The sequence below is a fragment of the Haemorhous mexicanus genome, chromosome 1 (assembly GCF_027477595.1).
Source record: "Haemorhous mexicanus isolate bHaeMex1 chromosome 1, bHaeMex1.pri, whole genome shotgun sequence".
Lineage (NCBI taxonomy): Eukaryota > Metazoa > Chordata > Aves > Passeriformes > Fringillidae > Haemorhous > Haemorhous mexicanus.
Window position 1 is genome coordinate 108704245 of NC_082341.1, and position 22366 is coordinate 108726610.

The following is a 22366-nucleotide window of genomic DNA, read 5'->3' on the forward strand; positions in this document are numbered from 1 at the left end:
CATGAAAGTGAATATGTTTTAAATTTGGGCATGTCTGCATTACATTGGCAAAACAAATCACAGCAATTACCATCGCAAGGTAGGAGAGGTGCAGCCACAGCACGTCAGGAGAAGCTGCCTCTGTCCTGCTCCAGCCCTCGCCTGCCTGCCAACCCCACCTCAGCTGTACCTCAGCCCATCTTGGAGCTGAGCCTGGCCTTTCTTACTCTTCACTCCAGAGGAGACCTGCCTTACTCAGCCTTAGCTCACCATTCCCTGCTCTGTGATAACCCCAGATCTTTATTTCAAGTAACTCAGTGATGCTGACTTCGACACCATGGCTGTTGATTGGCTGATTAGCAGATATGGATGTTGCAATAAAGCAAGCTTTACGCTTTACTTAGTATGTCATTCCACTCATGGCAAAAGAAATAGGAACGTTTCCCGCCCCCCACAATTCACAAAAGATTGCACACAGAGATGCAGAAGACTACAGCCAGTGTCCTGAACCAATGCCTTACATTGTTGAGCTTGTTCTCTCTTGAGCTATGCATCTGGAATTAGTCCATGCAGTCAAAGACAGAATCTCACCCCTTGGAATTCACCAACTTCTGTGTTTTTACCTTAGCAGCCAATTTTCTATTGACTTCAATTTCCTAAAATGAACCCTATATGCCAGACTTGTGTTAGAGTGCCTTGACACAATTTTTAATTCTTTTTAAATGCCTAGATGCATTAATTCCTCTTTGTTTCTTTTTATTTTTGTAAACAGGAGTGACAATGCATACTTTTTTTCTATTGCCATACCTTTACAATTGCCTATAATGTTATAAAGACAGATCCTTTGTTAATAAAGAAACAATTTTCTAGCACTTTAGTGAAAGCAATTGGACCAGCCTAATAGACTGCTTTGACATTACACTTCCATTTAAAAATAAATGTGGTCTGTCTCAACAGTGGTCATGACTTGAAAAATTTCATGTAACTTGCATTCATGCACTTAGCAAGTAGTGCAAAATGCTTGTTTATTCTTGTCTGTCATACAAACAATACAAGCTCTTCAAAGAATAAAAAACAAAGCTATGGAAAAAAAATCAAAACATTGTCTTACAAAACAATGGAGTTGTCAGAAAATTACAAAAAATTGGAGGAAATGCAATGCTAAGATTGATACTCCATCCACCAGTAAGTTGCTCTTTTGTTCTTGTTCCTGTTGATGGGATTGGAGGATGAGATGTGTTGTCTTGGCTTTAAATTGCCTGCCTGGGTTACTGTCTAAGGACCACAGAAAAATCACAAATGGAAACCAGAGCTTTCACTGCTATCAAAACAACTTGGATGGGCCAGTCTGGGGCAGTAGGGTGCACTTTACTTCTAGTTTTCCATATGCTTACCTGACATCAGAGTAGTTTTTTGAACTCTTTTCTCAGTCTGTAGTAACCTCCACTCCACTCTCTCTTAATCTTGACACTTGTGCTCTCCACTAAAATGTTCTTCATGCAAAGCAGGGATAGATCAGTCTGTGCAATGCTGTGCTTTGTTTCATTTTTATCACTCATACCTAGTAAGTGTTTGGGGGGTGGGGGGAGTTACTTTTGTTTTTCTCCTGCTTTCATCCATACTCTTAAATGGAATGAGAAGTATTTTTTTCTTCTTTTGATGGCAGTTTTCTTTCATTTTACTATCATTAACAATTATCAGCTGCTCTTTATTGGAACCGAGAGGGATCTGAGCCTTACCATTACTCCACAGACAGACAGTAGATGGGCTGGGGGTACGGTTATTTGAACTCCTTGGTAATGCAGACAGCCTCATGGTGTATAAATGTGGAGACAAGAATAACCTCTGTACAAATGAGGGGCTGAAAGTCAGATGACTGTTAAAGTAGCTTTTTTGTTGTTGTTGTTTTTTTAAATTATCTTTTTCCCCTCCAGATAAAAATTTAACCACTACTTCATATTGGCTAGAACAAAAAATTAGTTCAATAATTTTGTGTAAAAAATCATTGTGGGAGAAAAAGTTCAATTAGAAAATATTAGTCGCTTTTTTCCCCCTTCTCTTTTTAAGCTACCTGGTTTTCTGAAGGAAGAAAAAAAACAAATCTGCTATTCAAATAACACTTTTCCAGTAACGTTTTGTTTGGCTTATAAATTTGTTCCAGTAAAGCCATATACTGTGTACAGTACGCCTCAAGTCTTCCTCTGAGTCTGTTCTGTTTACTAATATAGCATTTTTATTTTGCTTCTTTGACATGTGCGTGGTTTGAAAAGCAATGCTAATGCAGTTCACAGGGATGTTGAGTTTAACAGCTCCCCGTGTGAGCCGCGTGTACTGATGAGCTGGGTTTATTCTTTATTCCTGCCTTCCTCTCGGGACCGGGTACTTGTCTAACCCAATAGACTGACAGTGAGCAGACGGATACTGCGGCTGATGGTGAGACCACTGCCACCGAGGTTTGTACAGTCGCCAGCACCCAGCTATGGCAGGGGAGAGCGTTTGGCCTCGTCTCTTCCCGACCCTGGGCCTGGGGGCTAGACCGCATGTCCGCTACGGCAGCCCAGGGTCCCTCCCTGCGCGCGTGTGCATGTGCGTGCCTGCAAGCGGGAGAGCTTTGCCAGGACAGTTGAGTTTCCAGTGCTCCCTATGGGCTCCTCTTATTTCTGAGTTTGGTGTGGAAGCTGCAAGGCCTCTGCGTTGTGCGGTTAGTGGGGAAGTGGCAGTGTCACCTGCACCAGTGCTGCCCACCTGGAGGGTTTTGCTGGCCAGATCGTGCCCTGGGGTTTTTTGTTTGCTTGTTTGCTCTTATAATCTGAAGCCTGAGTGGGAGAGTGGGGAAAAGACAACAGAAAGCTGTTTCCAAATTTACTGAATATTCTCATATTTTAAATATGTAAGTTTTTTCTTTAATGTAATTTCACATAGGGCCTTCGTATGTGATCTTCACATATGGCCACTACTAGTCCAGGTGTTCTTTTCAAAGGAGAAATGTAAAATGTTTATATTTTCCTTACACGAAGAAGCCTCATATCCACAACATGGTACATAGACTGTGCAGGCAAATTCAACCTTATGTGACTTCACTGAAGTGCATATAATGCTTTCATAATTAATATGGTTGCAGCTGCAAACATGAGCTGAATTTCATCTGACATCTGCTAGAAGACAGAGTCTTACCACAAATACTACTCTAGGTTTTCAGAAGGATCTCATTAATATTTGAGACTGTTAAAATTATCTTCAAGGAAAAATTTTTTGTATGACACGTCAGGACGATTCAGCCTCGGCTGTAAATAGAATAAATTTGAACGGAGTTGTAAAGTAATCAACAGATTTTCCCATGAGTCATTTGTCTAATTAGGACTATATGAAAAATTAACAATAAAATAGCAGCATGGGCATTAAAAGAATTCAAACAGTGCAACAACATAAAGTCTATTGAGATGAGTCAGAAGTACAAAATGCTTTGAAGTGCTTCTTCCACTCATAGGCCTTGAGCACTACAGAAAGTAAAACATAGTCATAAAATTGTGGCATTTTAAATGTTCAGTTTATTACTCAAAAATGCGTGTTAATATTCCTAGTTGCCATCTTTATTTAGAGGAGAAGATATAGCACATATCAGTTGGATATGCATACCTGATTTTCAAAATGCGTGGTATATCTGCCACCTGAAAATTGCACCCTTGGAAACAGGGCTGCTGGGGCAGTCCTTATGGTGTTGCTTTTGAAAATGTGCACCGAAGTGGATGTGTGTGCCATTCCAGATGATAGGTCCTGAAAGAATATATACAGGCTAAATATGATACAAAATTACAGAACTACAGAAAGGTACTGTGGTTAGGGAAATAGCATTTTAAGCAGATAAAATGTGCTTCTTTCTGTAGAAAGTGTTGCAAGTTTGCCCATGGTGAGTTTATGCTAAGCTTTGCTTGTGGCCCAGATTATGTCCTATGTGTAAATTCTGGGATTACAGAATTACAAAGCATTTGCTGTTGCTGTTCCGTCCTAGACCAGCTGTGACCTTGGTGAGAAGGTGCAACTGCTGCTCCATAAATTAGGAGATTTATGAATGTGGAGTGTAGCAATATTTATAAAAGGAAGATGTTTACCACCCCTTTAATAACAAAATACAAATTTGAGAAGCGGACGTTTGCTCTGAGTTAGGAAAACCGTGCAAAGCCAGTGTGTCTACTCCTTCTCCTTAATGAGGAGAAAATGGGATTTTAACCCAGTGCGTACCTCTCACCAATGTTCATAAAGCCTTCATTCGTACAAGTGGGTAAGGTGCTGTTTTCCAATCTTTCTCATGCTGGCAGTCGGATCAAGAGGAGGACGGAGATCTAAAGGCACAGGTACAGAAAGAAAAGGTCTAGATGTTGCTCAGGTATCAATGTTGGAGGTGTTCGCCTCTTTCAGCATGTTACTGTCGGTTCTCTGTGAAGAAATGTGTAGAAACAGCATTTTGTATCCTTTCAATACTGTGTCCCTTACTTTTCCCTTTCTTTTTCACTTCTTTCAGAATAGTCTGATTAAGCGAATACAGGGTGAAAATGTGTATGTCAAACATAGTAATCTTATGTTAGAGGTTGGTATTGGTATATACCAGTGCATGTACGTACATGTGTGTTAGTTTTAGTGGTAAACTGTGGATCTGCACTATGATGCATGAACTGTGTACTCCCACCTGCTAATAGATTATTTCTTCTCTCAGATTATGATGACTCCTCTAACTTGTACTATCAATATCGATATATGCGTGTGCCTATATGTGTGTGCCTCCACGCGCATATGTATGTTTGTTTGGAGCCTCTTTATCAGGTGCAAATTGTAGCGATATGGATAGGCTCTCCAAGAGTGTATTTAGACTCACTTGTACGAGATATGCTGTGCTGTTCTCTTTCAAAATGCCACATTTTCACAGAGTGTTGTGTTAGTGCTGTGCTCCCCGGCTCCCTGAGCTGTTACTTCCCTCTATACTAACCAAGTTGTGTGTTTTGGCTCTAAAGTGTGGTTGGCTTAGGATGTATCACAAACTGCTCTATTCTTTTAAAACTGTCTAGGATCTAGACAAAACCCAGGAAGATCTGATGAAACATCAGACCAATATAAGCGAGTTGAAACGCACCTTCTTGGAAACCTCCACAGAAACGACTGTGTCTAATGAGTGGGAGAAGAGGCTTTCCACATCTCCCGTTCGGCTTGCAGCAAGGCAGGAGGATGCTCCTATGATTGAACCACTAGTGCCTGAAGAGGTCAGCGTGAGCTGAAAGGCTTCATTATGTATTTGTCTATGCATTTTTACTTATAGCAGCTCTCACTTGATTAGAGGCCGTATTTAGAGGCCAATCCCTGCTTGCAGGCACTCCCTTTCCTCAGGACGCAGGCTCTAGCAGCAAAGATGGGAGGAAGAGCAGATACCATAAATATATACATATATAAATATATGTGTATAGAGAGAATTAAATTCACTGGAAGCCGTGTGGCAGAACTGGGTCTCTCTGAGGGTGCAAAATACAGGCGTTGTTACAGGTTCGGTGAGCTTGAGGAAATCCATCCATGTGTGAAAGAAACCATGAAAGTGATGGAGAGAAAATTTAAACAATGGTGACTGGTTGGGAGAAGGGGTGTAGTGAGGCAGGTGGGGGCTATGGTGCCAAGCTTGAAAAGAAAATACAGAACAAAGGGCAGAACTCTCAGTCTCTGAAAACAGGGAAGTAATAATGATGATAATTAGACCTTCTTGTCCAGTTCCATAAGGAGCCTGATGGTTGCTGCAGTCTGCTGGATACTATCATTGAAGACCCAATGCAGATTGCTAAGTATCTGCATTTTCCTGCAGTGTGTGTGTGAAAAAAATCTTGCTCACTATGCAGTCTTGAAGTGCTTGTGAGAAACTTGCCAATTTAAAAGCTGGTGTTTATTTGATCTGTAGGTGGATAAGGACATGTAGGGGTAGCAAGGCAACATTTGTGTTGCAATAAAATACATAGTGCAGTGTCTTGGCTTAGGTCCAGTGGAGCAGAAAGAAATAAGCTTGTGTGGTCTGCCTGAAAGGTTTTTTTTTTTTTAATTCTATTATCAATGGATATCTGGTTTCTGTCTCACAGGAATTATCTTTATGGGTTCCTCTCTGTTTTAGAAATTTTAGCATTAGAAACCAATAAAAGGTCATGAGATTTTTTTCTTTGCCCACAGCACTGATGTAATGTTGTAGGCAACTTAGTAAAAATTGTCTGGAAAGTGTAAATTGAGTGTTCTGCTTTCTCACCTCAGAGGCTGGTGTTGCAGACCCATAACTCTGGGGAAGGGCATCCCTGGGGGCATGCAGGTAGCAAGTGTCAGCGTCTCCTCACAGGGAAAGGAATATTGCCAAGGAAGGGGGTCTCACCTCCTCCTCTCCCACATTATAGCCAGTGGCTGATGCTGGCACCAGATGTGCATTACTGTGGCATTCAAGTTGGATTAAATATGTAAAAAAGCAGGCAGTGTGCTCAAAGCTCCCCTTTTGAGGGGAACACAGAGGAGTTTTAGTTTTGCTCCTACTGCCTTGTTCAGGAATCATAACAGACCCTACAAACAGGTTGGTTTGATTGTAGTTAAAAATAAAGGTTTATCCTCCTAAAAATTAAAAGTGTAAGTACAATGAACAGGATGCATTTATCATAATAAAGATGTAAGGAACTGTTGGAAAGGGTGGCTAGCTAAGCCTGAATCAGAGGATTGCAGGGGAAGCAAACTTAGCACCACCCTGTTTGTTTAATATCTTTATTACTTTAGGAATGTAATAAACAGTTTTAATTAAAACATACAAGCAGTATCAAAGTATTACAGAGCTCTGTAGGCTTCACCCTGAGGAAACACATCTGAATTTAACCATTCATTTGGAAAGGTAAAGGGCAAGAATTATACATGCATCTAAGTAACACATCTGTTTCACAGAACCTCATCCAAATGAAAGTATTTCTGTGGAAAGTTAAGAGCAGACTTGAGCTATCAGAGCCTAACTCTGAGGCGACTTCTGCTGTAGATAACACCTGGCCATTCCTTTGGTCCCAGTAAGTGAGATGGTTTCAGTTCACATGTCCTGATGAGAGGGGATTTTTTCAGGAAAAAGCTGAAGCCATCCATAGCTCAAAATCAGCACCTTGATGTCTACTAAGAAATGCAGAGGCAGTCAAGATAGTGTTTTGCCTTCAGCTAGTCAAAGTTACACATTATCCACTTCAAAAATACGTTCAGTGCTGTTACCTGTAGCTCCTTTTATAATAAAGCAAGAACTAAAGAGAAAGTAGGTCTTTTCAAAATGTGATCTTCGAGCACATGGCACCTGAGTGTTTGGTCAGTGTGACTTCAAGCCACTGGTCACTGCTTGGTTTCTTAGAACAGATGGGGAAATAATTTGGTTTTCCTTAGTAATGAAAAATATAGTTTTAAATGTCTTCCATGATGGTAGCCAGATAGCTATAGAACATGAAAGCCATCATTTTGACAAAGTCCTTGATAATGTTTATCTGACCTGAATTGGATGAAACAAACACTTTACGAATAAAGGAGTTGTGCATCTCCTCACAGTCAGGGAGTTGAACCATTTATCCCTTTCTAGTTTCGTATTTCTCTTTAAATTTCTATCTTTCCTCTTAAATATATGTATCCTTTTATCATGCCAGTCATAGGACTTCCATTGGCATATCTTTGAGGACAGTATTTAGTGAAGTCACTAGAAAGGGTTTGGCAAGGAACCCATTTTGCTCTGCAGGGACTTACTTTCTCTGGCCAAATGACAACAGTGGCCAACCCAGAAGGTGGGCTCAAAAGCCTTGGGAAATTGAGTCTTCCCTACATTTAACATTTTCCCAGTTGTCCAAGACAGAGAGATACTATTCTCATAGCTCTGGGAAGGTGCTGATGGGATAAAAGTGAGGAGATCTCAGTGTCACACTACAGGATAATAGAACAGCAGTTAGCTCCCTCTGTAGGAAAACTGCTCCTAAGGCTTCTAACACCATCAGGGAAAAAGGGAGAGCTGAAATCATGGCTGGGCACACCTTCTGCCTGCTTCAGCAGAGGGGGCTGCAAACTCAGGAGAGAGCCTTGCCCAGAGTGAAGGTGCAGGGGCCTGTTCTGGGCTATTGGTGGAAGCTGTGTGAGCTGGCATCAGCCCCAGTTAAATGAATCATATGAAATGAAACAAACGCAGTGCATCCACACCTGGGTCTTACTCAGTTTGGTGGGTTTTGTGCTACACTTGTGCATACCATTTCTATATTCATGTCTCCTTTGCATTCACCATAGAGAGAGACTGATTTCACTTCTCATTGGAAACCTCTGTGCTGCAAAATTATTCTCTTTAGTTCTGTTTCCTAATTTTCCATTAGATTAATAATTTTTAGAGAAATATGAACTACTCTGAAGTATAGTATATATGCCCTCCATTTACTAAAATCATTTATTCCCCTGACATTAGACCAAAGAAGAAACAGAAAAATCAGAAAAACTCATATTTTTGCAGAAGGGAGGTACTACATTCCTTGAAATGCAGGTAAAAACAAACAATATTTCATTGAAATGCAGTCAGAAAGGATGGCAATGATTTATTATTTTATTATCTCTTTTCTTTTCCAAGCCCTCCCTTTTCATATTTTTTTTTTATTGTTATTATTTAATAAGTTCCAGGCAGAGATGTAATCTGGAGACCAAATTCTGAGGAATGGGTCCTCTCCAGAGCTTATGGCTTCCTAATGGAGACTAATTTCTCTGCCAGTTAGAAATCTGCTTGCACGGTGCAGTTTGGATGTTGTTTGCAGTTTGCATGCATTTCCTGCATAAACCTCACTGAGAAAATTACGGTGAATGAGGCACTTCTGTCACGAGAATGCATTTCCTTTATATTGTCAACTGAATTTAGATGATGCTGAGTGATGGTGAACTTTATATTTTTATTGGTTTTTCTATTAGCCAAGTGTGATAGAGAAGAAGCTGCAGGAAGGAGAATCTGCTGGCACTTTGGTTACTTCTCATCAAATCATTATCCAGAAAAGTATCCCATCATCCCTAGAGGTTATTTTTAATTCATTTGATTTTAAACTACATCATTTGCTTAGTTAAATACAGAAGTTAAGGTCTTAAAGTCAAATAACCGGATGCTGATTGCATAGTCAAAGCAAATCACATAGCATATTTGCATGAGGAGGAAAAAAGATGCTGCAATTAAGTTTCATTCAGAATTTTTAGTAGTATGCTTAGTTTATGCAGTTTGTTGTGTTGTGCTTCTCCATTTAAACAGTCCTGAAGGGTGTTGATATTCTAATGAAAACAAGGAAATTCGGTGCAGGCTATGTACAGAAGAGTACTATTCTAAAACATCATGAGCAGCATGTTTGCAACAACTAGGGTACAGTTGAATGGGCTTATTTGCCCTATTTTTGTAATTTGTTTTTGACTGTAGCTTTGTGAACCACTGCGATATGTGATTTTTAACCCCAGGTTGATTCCAGTCTCCACTATAATTATGTCCTGACATGCTATTTTGTTTCAAACAAATACAGAAATAGTGTGGCAAAAGTTATATTTTTGGGTCCATGTTATGTGGACCTCTGAAGAGAGAGAATATGCAAAGAAATCATATTTTGCCCAAGGTGATTCTATTCATTTGCTTGATAGCTGCTCTAAGAGGTACAATGCTAGAAATTACTATATGCTTTCAGAAAAAGCAACATGATTTCTTAAAAGTCTTCATAATTTAGTGCTCCTGAAGTACAGATAAACCTGCAGATATTCTAATTTAGCTTTTATATCTCAAATATAGGGCACTGAGGATTGGGTTGTTATAGACAAAATCCCCTCTGAGGTAGTTGATGGTGAATCGGAAAAAAATCTGGCGTACAAAGTAGTGACTGTGAGCAGTAAAACTGCCTTTCCACCTGAGATATTAAAATCCAGTACCGTTCTAATGCAGAGCTTTGAGGACTTGGAAAGTGAAATACAATCCAATGAGGAGAATAAGCAGAAAATGTTCACCCTAGGAAAGTCCTATGATACCGTATCTGGGAAAATTGTAACCATGACAAGTAAAGCTAAAGAGGGCGAAAAAGCAGTACAGCCTTCAGGAGAAACTTTGCAAAAACTGGAAAGGGAAGTTCAAGAATCTGTGAAAATCGTTCCAATAGTGGCCAAGTATGAAGTCCTCAAGCCTGTCACTGATGAGAAAGCCAGGCGGGGATCCGACGTGCAGAGCACGAGAAGAAGGCTGTCTGACTCTCTGACACCCATAAAGGAAGCAGAAACTCAGTTGCAGAGTCCTGAAGAGGAGAGTTTGAAAAAGACACTAAGGATGGACCAGGATTTGCAGTTACTTGGTACACTGGAAAGCTTACAGCTTGGCAAAGCAGAAAAGCATCTTGGCGGAGAAGCTGTAAAAGCAGGGGCGTTTGCCCGGACAGATAAGAGCCTGTCTGAGTGGAGATATTCCAGAGAACAGCCATTTACCATTGCTACTGCTCACTATGTTACTGAGTCGTCTGCATCAAGAGTAGTGGTAACAAGTGGCTTTGACTTCACGCCACGATTTAAAGATAAAAGCATGACTTCTTTTAGGCAATCCCTTCACACCACCCTAGCTTTGAGTTCTCTTGCTGCCTGGCTTTATGTTGACAGCAGCCAACCCGGCTTATTATTTTTCTCTCATACTTTGAATCCGTCTCACAGTCTGAAGCAGACATTATCTAAGGCTTTCAACCTTTCTGGTTTATGTACTGAAATTCAGTATTGCTGCTGTGGCTTGTTAATAAAAGGAAAAAAAAAAGGGTTTGCTTGAACCAGCAAAACGCCAATGCTAACAATTACGCTTTGTAACTATTGCTTACTACAGCCATTATAAATTCGCTCTGGTTTATTTTCCCATTCTTTTCCTGTTTCCAACCTCTCCGTGCCCCTGCAACCTTCTCTCCTTTTTCCTCCTTCTCCGCCTCTGGTTTTGGCAATTAATATGTCTGTGCATATGGGTCTGCCTTTTTTCTGTGTATGACTCTACATTTCTTTGTCTATTTAGACTAAACAGTCCACCAGTGAAAAAACCTTGGATGGTTCAGATATCTTCACTTTAATAGAGTCCGCCAGAAAACCAACTGAGTTCATAGGAGGGGTTACTTCTACTTCCCATACCTGGGCTCAGGTGGCTGCTTGATTCCCTCCATCGATGTCATAACCATGCACCAATTACTTTTGCTTTTCTCTTATTTTGTGGTTTTTTGCACAATATGGAACTGTACAACTAATGCATGTATTCATTTGTGTTTTCTTTTGATTCAATGGACCACAACAGAAGCTTCACCAAAAAGGAAAAAAAAAAGAAAAAAAGGCAACAACAACCAGCTTTTCTTTCATTTCATTTTATTTTGGTCATTTTTTGGGGTGCTATATTTTGCCTTTGTAAAACTCACATAAAAATACCAAAGAGAAGAATACCAACACTGAAATTTCTCTTCACTTTTAAAAATTTTGCTTCTTGCTTTGTTTTCCATTTCCACTGTACTGATAACGTTCTGAGAACAAAAAATCCATGCAACGTGGGAGAAATAGCTTGGCAAAATATAATGCCCATTTTCTTAAATTTATGTTCACAGTACATTAAGCTTGGGTGCTACTGCAAATAGTGTTGCCTGCTTCTGATGCTGAGGGTTTTTTTCCTCCTTCCCTGCAGAGAATAGACACGACGACGTCTCAGGAGATAACTTCCAGCGACATGAAGCAAGCAGTTCAGCCGGATCAGGATACAGTGCAGAAGGTTGTACAGGAGACTGTAGTTGTCAAGGAGAGACATGGGCTGGAGGTGCATGCAGGCGGGGATCCTGCTAAAGTGGCCGGACTTACGCTGGATGCCCAGGCTGAGGCAGCGTCGGCGGTGGCTGCCGGCGTGAAAGGGAAGGAGGGCTCTGCTGGGACTGAGGGGGCGAAGGAGGAAAAAAGGGAGGAGGCTGGGAAAGCCCTAACCAAACAGGAAGGAGTCGCTGCCGCTGCTTCGTGTGAGCAGGCGGAGGAGCACAGAACAACAGTCCAACTTTCAGAGTCTTTGGAAAGAAAACCTCATTTTGAGGTAACTTTTGTTAAATTGGTCGTGTCTGTGCTGAATTGTGAATGTAGGCAATAGTAGGCTAAGTTAATTCCTGTCATTGAAAGTAAAGTGTGCCTAGCTTGTATGATTGCACTTTTACAGAAAGCAGGTTTTTTCTGCTCTTATTTCCTTCTTGCATGTCACCTGCAAGGCTTGCTGCTGGTTTCAATCATTAGTAAAATGCCATGCATGTTTTACTTTAACTGCTTTTCATGCTGCAGAGAAATACCAAATTTCATGGCATTTTACACAACTGATAGCAAGATCAGCTGGCATTCTGTTTGGGAAAAGTCCATCGAAATTCATGTGTCCCCAAAGACAGGAAAAGGATTGTTTTTTCCATGCTTGGTACAATTATAAATAAGTGTACTGTGTCTTAAACAGACCGGGTTCCTTATCTTAGCCCCATTAGTAGAATTTCAAGAGCTGTTTTGTGCGGGGCTTTTCCCCCAGAGATAAAAAGACTAAGCCTGGACAGAATTCATTCTCTTGTCATTTTAAGAAAATGTAGAATCACAGATTCTCAGAACAGTGGAGGCTGGAAGGGCCCTCTGGAGGTCATCTGCTCCAATCCCCTGATCAGACAGGGACATCCAGAGTGAGTTGCTGCCCAGGACAATGTCCAGAGAAACTCTGAGTATCTTCAGTGAAGTACATTCCACAATATCCTTGGGCAACCTGTGCCAGTGTTCAGTCACTCTCACAGTGAAAAACTGTTTCCTGACGTTCTCAGGGAGCCTCCTGTTTTTCAAGTTGTGAACATTGCCTCTTGTAATATTTAGAGCATTTTAGACTTTATTTTCATAAAATCCAGGGAAGTTCTAAATGTTGCCAGCATTATATATATATGAATGTACCACTGTAATTAAGAGCATTTTCTCTCTTTTTTTTTTTGTTGTTGTTAAATGCAGAACACTTTTTATTTTTTCTTTCTTTGCCCCAAGCAAAAGAAAATTGTTCTGAGAAACCATAGGCTTTGCTAAATGTTCCAATTCCTTCTTTTTTTGTTCACGCAGTCACCAGTTGTGAAGACTGAGACTATAAGTTTCAGCAGTGTTCCTGCTGCTGGGGAAACCCTTGAAATTTCAACAAAGGAAGTGCCAGTAGTCCATACAGAAACAAAAACCATTACATATGAGTCTTCTCAGGTAAGAAATGCTGCAAAAGACATGGTCTAATTTAATGTGCCTTTAAGGAACCCATTTCTTCACCCATGCTTTATGTGAACTTTTCTAAGTTGTTCAAGTATTAAATATTAGCATGAGGAGGATGTACATAAGAGTAACTTACCTGAGGGTCACTCTCACATCCTGGTTTTCTAGAACATTGATGAAACTGCAGGTTTAAAAGCTCCATCTTCTCATCTGTGCTTTCTGAGGGGAAGGACAGCCTCCACATGCACAGAGAAATACTGACACATGGTCACCCTAATAGCAGTTTTTCCCTACCATAAGATACTCACTTTATGAAGATCTGTAGAAATAGGGAAGTTTAACAGTCCAGTTCTTGATTCCCGATGCTTAGGATCCTTTTTTGGTGACTGGTTTTCTCTTCTGCTTTCTAGGTGGATTGCAGTGCTGACTCGGAACCAGGGGTATTGATGAGTGCACAAACAATCACATCTGAAACCACCAGCACTACAACTACTACACATATCACCAAAGTGAGTCCTCAGAAAACAGGGAGCTCCTTCTTCACCAGGGTGTATGCTATCTTAGCTTTGGTTCTATGATTTATTTCAGATAGGGAACACATTCTGTTATTCTCTTCACAAAATGTTGTAAATTTACCATAAGTACTTGTCTTTATTCACCTGTCTTTGGCCGTGCTAGGTTGATTAACACATCATCCAATGGCTTGACATGAATCCTAAACCCTTAAGGTATATCTGTGCAAGCACAAAACTTTGCTGTACAGAAACACTTGATTTAGCTGCACATGCTACCTGGAACCAGAAAGAGTATAACCACATTGGCATCATATGGTAGCCTGGAAGGAATAACTTGTCTGAGCATGAGGCTCCATTGACATGACTGTGCCTTTCAGCCCTGAGATTAGCACTGCACAGTGTTGAAAGCACATAGTGAATCTATATCCTGTACCATAACAGGACATTCAGTCCGCTCCAACACCTTGGCTGTGTTTATGGGTGGTACCCTGAGGAACTTGCCCACAGCCAGGCCAAAAGCTCATCTGCACAGACAAACCATGCTGTGTCTTCCAGGTTCTAAGGTGGTATTTAAATAACAGTTCCTCCCTAAATAGAAACTCTCTTAGTGCTGTGACAGCTCTCCTACCAATATTCACTGAGAACAGGATCTTATCTTTCTGCAGAGAAGTTCCCCCATTAGTAGATGAGCCATACAAAGGCCATGCCACCCCATTCTGAAGCAAGCAGTTGGACTTAAATAGGTCTGAATATGGGGCTGTCTGTATTCCCATTCTCTTTTTCATGGGAAAAGTTTGCCATTTTTAACATGCAAGCATCTCTCTTGATGCATGTGCAGATTAACTCCAATTATAAAATTACCTGTGTTGGAAGGACATCTGGAGGTCATTAGTCCATTCAGAGCATTCAGACCAGCTCCAGAGCTGCTCACTTGCAGTCCAGCTTGTCCCCTCTTTAAGCTGTTTCGGACCAGTCATGAGAGGGTTCCTGCACTGATCATTCTGGGCATGAGTGGCAGCACTCTAAAGTGAGTTACTGACATGCATTTTTTGTCCCTCCCATCTAGACTGTGAAAGGAGGCATCTCAGAGACAAGAATTGAAAAACGAATAGTCATCACAGGAGATGCAGATATTGATCATGATCAGGTAAAATCTACAAACTGCTAAAAAGGCTACCCTGAAGACTGCAAAAGAGAACATTTCTAAACATTGCTTTGACAGATATTATCCATACTGGCATGCCTTAATTAAATTGGAATAGTAGTTAAATTAGTGATGGTATATTTCATATTTTAATCATTTTCCTCATTTGTAAATTGTGTAATATGTCATGAATCTCTCCACCTTGCTATTGATCATGCATGTTCCACCTCCTTTTTGTTTTTGCCCTTCTGTGGTTTCCTTGGGATAGGCGCTGGCTCAGGCAATTAAAGAAGCCAAAGAGCAGCACCCTGACATGTCAGTGACCAAAGTAGTGGTACATAAAGAAACAGAAATCACACCAGAAGATGGGGAGGATTGACCACAGGTAAGAGGACCAGATGATTTTCCTAGGCATTTACTGGGCTGGCATGTTGCAGATGTTGTTTTCCTACCATATTTCACCTTTAACTCTTCACTTTCTCTCACTGGCATTTTCAAGTTGCTGGGTATCACTTCTGATATTTGAAAGTAAACCACATTCAGCTCTAGACATCTGCCTTCGTTAAACAGTGCCAGCTGGAGAAAGAGATACTACTCATTTGCTTTCGTTGGCTCTCTGAAAAGTCCTCATTGTCCATGCTTTGTTATGGTCTAATTTTCTACTTCTGAAGTCAAAAAAAATCTGTTGTCTGCTTTTGTGTCATTTAAGAACAAAAACAATTTGTTCTTAAAGGTGTGCATTTTTGTTTAAAAATGCCAAGGGAAAAAACCTACAGCTGCTTTTTAAATGTCTTGTGCAGATATGTTAAAAGTTAGGCTTCAATTCCCAACTTGCAAAGATATGGTCCAACTTGCTTTTAAACGCAGTGAATTAATTTGTCGGTATTTGGGTGTCTTGGCTTTCTTGTACTTGAAAGAGCATTTAATGTTTTAAAGCAGCATTGTTTATCAGGATGAGATGATAATGCAGCTTTCCTTGCGTCTAGCTTTTTCTCAGCAAAGGCATGCTCTCCAATAGTGGCTGGCTAAACAGACATCTCAATATTCCTATATTTATTCTGTGTGCAGAAACATGTCATGCATACTAACCTGCTATGCAAAAGCTCTTAATGCCAGCACCATTGCACAAATTGCTTTGAATGCTGTATGCAGAAGGGGAAGAAAAAGCTGCTTGTCAGATTTGTTGAATCGATAGCAGCATTTTATTCTTAAAACAATATGTATTCCCTAGCACTTGGTGTAAGTAACAGAGTATAATGCACAGCACCTTTTGAAGCTCTTTGGCTCTCCTGCTTTTGGATATACAGACCCTAAAGAAAACTGAATTTCAGTGTCAGTTATTTATTTGGAAGATGGAACCAGTCACTAAGGAGTGAGTAGCTGTGATTCTTGTGGTATTCTGCTAATTGTTTCAGAGACAGCTCAATGTGGCTTGCTTAAAAGTCTATTGATGTCACTAATTCTTTCCATTGGCATCAGTGGACTTTGGATTTGGTCCAAGTTGCTTATAGTGGGATATGCCATTTTCAAACAGCTTTTCTTGTATGAACAAATTGACAAAATCTCTTTTGCAAGAGAGTACTTATTTTGAATAATTAACTCAGTTCTCTTTTCTGCAGGAATAACCTAGAATGCATATGAATCCAGACATGCATACCAGTAGGAATACGAGAACCTATACGGAGTCTCAGTTCCAACCTGACTGACTTGTATCTGTCTATGGAAAATTTCAGTACAGAAGAATTGATCTTGACCGTTAATAAAGAAACTGGCAGAGATACCTTCCCATAGAAAGCAATCTGAATCAGCAGCAGTTAAACAATATTGCATGAAGCGACAATAAAATTACAGAAAAGCAGCATTTTTAATTTTCTTAAAATGTCTAAGTTTTCAGCTTTACCTGCACGTTCATAAACAATATAAACAGTGATCTCATGTAACACATAAACAGTTCATGCCTTTCACAGTTTCTGAAAGTCTAAACAAATTAAAATTTGTTAGGTGGCAAGCCTTTTGTTTACGGATATTGTAAATGAAAATTACCCCGAAAATGCTAGAAGCTGTATAGGTACTGTGTATAATGTTTTACCACACATTAGATGTGCCAATAACACAGTTTATTCAGTAAACAACTTGAATCTTATATTTGTTTCATCTGGTTTTATTACTGCCCGATAAATGATGATGAATCTTTACTCTTATCAAAACATATAAATGCTTACAAAGTGTGCTTTGTATACCTGACTGAATACCTTATGAGGTAGTAATGATTTTAGTATATTAACTTTAATGATTTTTGTCAGCATTGTTCAGAGTCAGCTTCCAGTCACCCTTCACAGATCCTAACCTTGTAAATTATATGTAGTTATTTTGGAGAAAAAAAAAAAATCTGTATTTTACTTAGTTTGCAGCTTTAGAAAATTATTAATCTGAAATAACCGTGATGGTTTTCTATTGATTTCCCTTTTGTTCTCAGAGGAAAAAAAAAAATCTGTTTGAGAATCTGGTCAGCATTTACTATCTAGTTCTGAGTCAAGCCTTAACCTGTACAGAACGTCCACTGAAAACTCGCTAGTGTCCAGCTCTAATACCCACGGAAAGGATAGCGTCCATTACACTGTCAGCTGCATCACAACACATGGTGAATGTATGTTTCTGCATAGTGAAATAAAAGTGGTAAATGCATCTGAAATCGTATTGTTCTGTGTCTAAAAGCACCTAGTGGTCCTTAGTATTCAAAACATCAAAATGTTATGTTTGTAAGACACCACAGGCTTCACTCATGTGCACAGTAGATGTGTTTTGTCTTCAGTGGCTGACACTGCACTGTGCAGACAGTGGGAGTTAGCGGAGAATCCAAAGGGATGACAGTGTTCACCTTTGGGCATATGATGTTTGCAAAGGAAAAGGACTGTTTGGTTCCTTCTGTTTTCTCTGGTTGTGTAACATTTCGCCGAAGCTAAATGAAGAATTTTGTTGTTGCTTAGAAAGTAAAGGCCAGTAGTGCTTGATCCAGATCCACTCTCATTTTGTACTTTGGCTCTGAAACATGGATAAGATTGTCTTTAAAGCAGTATTACTTATTGGTTCCTTTCTTTTTTTTGGTGGTTTTTTGGTTTTTTTTTTTGCTCCTTTGCCACATCTCACTGACACCCCCTTGGTAGTTTAAGAGAAATTTGTAACAATTAGTTCACCCTTCAATCTGGTTTTCCTTGCAGGATTGAAAGGCAATGGGTACAAGCAGACTTTTCAGGACATAAAGGGCCAAATTTGCCCTTCGTTGTTTACACAGGGCTCCCTCCCATTGAAGCCAATGGATTTGCCTTCAGTGGAGAGCAGGATTTGACCCAGTGACTTGTTAATAAATGTTTATTTTCATAATTTAGAAAGAAAAATAGTATATATAGAGAGAATAACCTTTAGATAATAATTAAAAGTAATATCCCAAGGCTTTTAAAGCTTTGCCCCTAGTCTCCAAAACATCTTCCTTCCACCAGCCATTCTTAATGCCTTTAAATCTGGAGTGCTAATGATGTAACCCCTCCCTGCCCCCGCTGTCATTGTTACCTCTTGCCTAATGGCCGAGCAAAGCTGATGGTCTGTTGTGACCTTTGATGGCCCTCTCCTCCTCCTCCTCCTCCTAGCCCAAGACCATCTCTGTTCTCATCCCCCTGAGTGACGCTAGGCTCAGCTCTCTGGTGCTGCTGGTGCCCAGCGGCGGTCAGGGCTGGAAGAGGTCCTCACCCTGTCTTGGCCGGTGGCACACCAGGTCCTTGCTACTGCATCAGGAGTTTAAAAATAGACTCTGAAGCCATATCGATCCTCCTTCAGGTGCCCCTCATGTTGTCAGCTAAGAAACAGCATTGTATTACCTCAGAGAGACACGAGGCGATCGCACAGCCTTCTCTCCAGAGTTAGCATTATATTTTAGCATGGCTTGAGGAGATTGTACTCTGGTGATCCTGCACAGTATGTACGCTGTCTAAAGATATTGCATTGTAGGAAGTTAGTCTCCTTGGAAAGGACACTCACCACTAAGATACTGCCTAAGCGCATATAAACTGTGAGGAGATGAGAGTGGACAGGCAAGGACATCTCAGTGCCACTGTTGGTAGTAGACCCTTGTTTGGGGGATGGTTCCTGGAAGTTATAGCTTTGGTTTTTGTTAGAAACTGTTTCTTGGGTTGTCTGCCTAATGCTGTGCCACATGAAATAAAGAGCACCTGCCTGTTTCTACCAACCATCTTTTGTCTCTGTCTCTTCTCATTTGTTGTTGGTCTTTGTCTGGCTTCTCAACATGAACCAGCCTGGAAAACAAACCATCAGTGTGTTACTTGTGGGCAGCACTGCCAACACAGACACCAGCCCGGGAGCCAGCCTTACTTGCTACAGCTGGAATCCCAGCTTCAATCCTGAGAGAACTGACTACTCTGAGCCTTTATGGTAAGGGCTTTGCACACCAGGCAAGAATGGGCATAGCCAGTGACCACAGCACCAGTGACCATTACACATACAGAAAGAGTGAATGCATCACACTGACATTTTAAAGGCTGTTTGGAATTCCTTAGCATTTATGCCCCTGAAGATTTTAAGGCTGTTTCATCACAAATGGCAAGTAATGGTATTTCTGTTCTCAAGCAAATATAAAAAAACATTTAATGAGCTTCTAAATGCATATACCGAATCAAAGCAAGGGCTTAACAGCTTAGACTTTTTTCTTCCCAGAGCAGATTTAGGCAGTTGGTGAGATGATGTGCTTCTCTGCACAACAATTTGCATCTGCAAAAATGATAGCTCTTGATAAATAGTTCTTCATGGCATATAAATTGGACATTGAGTCAAGGCTTCAGTTTGTCAGTCACACTGGCAACTCTTGCTGCAGGTTTCCTTCCTTACACCAGAACAATTCTGTCAGTCAAATCAGAAAACACATTTACAAGCTTCACCTTTACATCTTCACAGGAATTAAGGATGAGATAAAGAAATACATTCTGCTTTTTTATACCGGAGCAATAATGGTCGAGATTCTTCAGAACTAGGAATCAAATAATTATTTTTAATAATGTCTCCTATTGAAGGTTTGTGACATGCCTGCAGGTATGCTGAGATCTCCTGCAGTCCTATATAGATCCCAAGGTACAGTGGTGGTTTGAGGTACTGTGGATGGACTATGGCTCGACAAGTGGATTGCTTTGAGTAACACTAACTCAATTTCTTATGTTATTTTTAAAGAAAGAAAAATAAGCACTTTTCTTAAATCTATTGGTTCCAAAGACTACATCAATCTTACACTGCCAATAGTGGGCTTCTGTGTCTTTTGTCACTAATGTTATGCCACATCAGCAAAGTCTGCCCGTGGTTGCTCCAGTGCCTCAGAGCAGCACAAAATACCAGCCTTCCTAATTAAAACTCGGTCATACCTACAATGACTATTATTATTTATGCATCTTGTAGTTCCATCTCAAGGATTTACATGTAGATAAACAATGGGACTTATTGTTGTTAGTTTTTCTAGAAAAATATTTTCCATATGTTTCTGTATTCACTAACTGTAACCAGATTATTCCTTTACCTTGGAATAATGTTAGCCCTTGTTCTGTCTGTACATTAGTCTGGTTTATGCCTTTTGTTTCCACCTCTGCCCTTTTTTCTGACTCCTATTCAACATCAGTCTTGCTCCTCAGCTGGGTCTGATGTTTCCTGTAAGGGCTTCTAGAGCAGAATTTCAAAAATCCTTGTTTAAAGGGAAACCAATGTGCTCAAATTACACAAAAAAAGTCAGTCAACTTTCTTCCTTGTCGGAACTCAAGACATTCCTTTGAGAGTCCGGAGTTTCCTGAGACCCTTGCCAGGGGGCTAGGAGACCCTGGCACACAGCCCAAAACACCAGTGAGTTCGATTATGAACCACAGAATAACTTGTCACCTTTATAGAAAGAGATAAAAGCCACAATAGTGTAAATAGTGTAAGAATAAAATAATTACAGAGTCTAAATGTAGGTTTTAAGATTTTGGGTATAGGGGTTTCTAGTGACAAGATGGAGAGATTTGAGCGTGTCTAGCCTTTCTTCTTCTTCTCTACCTCCATCTTGTCTGGTGATGTTGGCACTTTTAGATTAGTCTAAAGTAGAAACTCACTGTCTAATATAGATGATAAGTATTAGAAAATAACTGTAAATATTGTACACGTAGTTTGTAGTATATAAAGATAACACCGCCCTGGAGGAGGGGGGAGTGCCTCTAGCTGTCCTGCCAAACGGATCTCGGCTAGACAGGGAGAAAGAATTTTATAGATAAGATGCAATAAACAACCTTGAGACAGAAAAAATGAAGAGCCCTGACTTCTTCTTCAAGTACCGGGCTAAGAAAAAAAACTTTAGAACTTTAGTCGGGGTCACTCTGACCAGCTAGAAAGAGAGACCCCGGCACTTCCTTTATCTCATGTTCCCAAATTCAGCTATAACCTCCATAAATCAGTGACCTCACCCTTGGAGCTGAAATGACCATCACTCACTGTAAGTAGAATTAATGGCCTGTCTTTGAGCATGACTGCAGTGACATAAAAGGGAAAAGAAAAATGAGAAAGAGTTCTGACACTGGAAATTGTTTTCCTTTTTAAATATCTCTACAGTCTACCAGTTCTACTTTCTCCAGTACAAAACTTGAATTACAGACCTTTTATTCTTGGGTGGGGTGGGGTTTTTTTTGTCCAGAGTTGGCTAGGAATTTCTTTTCCATTTTCTAGAAGTATCTTTGCTGTCTGCTGTGGTGAGGTGTACCATGACTCTTAACTTCTGTGCATAACCAAAGCTTGGGCAATGTCAACTAACAGGAGCTGCAAAAAAGCAGATCCCAGAGCATGTGCAGCTTTCGAGCTGCCTGAATTACAGCCCAGAGGGTGTGTTTGCTCACAAGCCTTGCCTTACAGTGCACATGTAAAGTACTGGCTATGTGGTACTGGGTGGATGATCCTGGGTGGCTATAGTGTAAAAGGTACAAGATTAGACAAAGCACATTAAAGGGCTCAGGGAAGGGTGTATCATAAAATGTACAAAAATGCAAAGAAACAAATTAAAGCACTATATCTGAGTATACAAAGTAAATAATTAAGAACTTTCAAAGCCTTTTCCAGTAGGAAACGACCAGCTAATACGTTTCCTTAAATCAAGGGTGTTTCTAGCCCAGATGTCCTTTCTCAGTGGATTTAGGAGGCTGTTTCTCAGACATACTGGTTTTCTGGCCAAACAGCTGATGCATTTGGAATATGAAGGCTTCTAGAGGCATTTATATTCCTGCTGTCCAATCTCCAATCAATGTACAACTTAGATAGATGTGAATCATTTTATATGGTCACATATTTTATAGAGGTAGTGGCAATTTAACCACTCATCTTTAGAGCTCCTAAATCCTAAGCTACCAGACTAACACACATGTGCACACTTTACCAAAGAACATTATTTGTTCTA

At 40.3% G+C, this 22366-nt stretch overlaps 1 protein-coding gene across 16 annotated transcripts in view; it reads left to right on the top strand.

Moving 5' to 3' along the window:
• Positions 1-19144, top strand: part of EPB41L3 (erythrocyte membrane protein band 4.1 like 3) — a 136109-nt gene extending 116965 nt beyond the window's left edge. For 5 of the 16 annotated variants that reach the window (XM_059858488.1, XM_059858480.1, XM_059858471.1 and 2 more), the window contains exons 13-25: positions 2379-2432; positions 4296-4331; positions 4499-4564; positions 5040-5231; positions 8444-8518; positions 8935-9036; positions 11027-11149; positions 11678-12070; positions 13105-13236; positions 13653-13751; positions 14824-14904; positions 15170-15286; positions 16521-19144. In XM_059858488.1, coding sequence (XP_059714471.1) covers positions 2379-2432; positions 4296-4331; positions 4499-4564; positions 5040-5231; positions 8444-8518; positions 8935-9036; positions 11027-11149; positions 11678-12070; positions 13105-13236; positions 13653-13751; positions 14824-14904; positions 15170-15280 — 1464 coding nt within the window. In that variant the 3' untranslated portion in view covers positions 15281-15286; positions 16521-19144. The remainder of the gene's footprint in view (positions 1-2378; positions 2433-4295; positions 4332-4498; positions 4565-5039; positions 5232-8443; positions 8519-8934; positions 9037-11026; positions 11150-11677; positions 12071-13104; positions 13237-13652; positions 13752-14823; positions 14905-15169; positions 15287-16520) is intronic. The other 11 variants (XM_059858512.1, XM_059858530.1, XM_059858556.1 and 8 more) reach the window with 9 other exon arrangements.
• The last annotated feature ends 3222 nt before the right edge of the window (positions 19145-22366 follow it).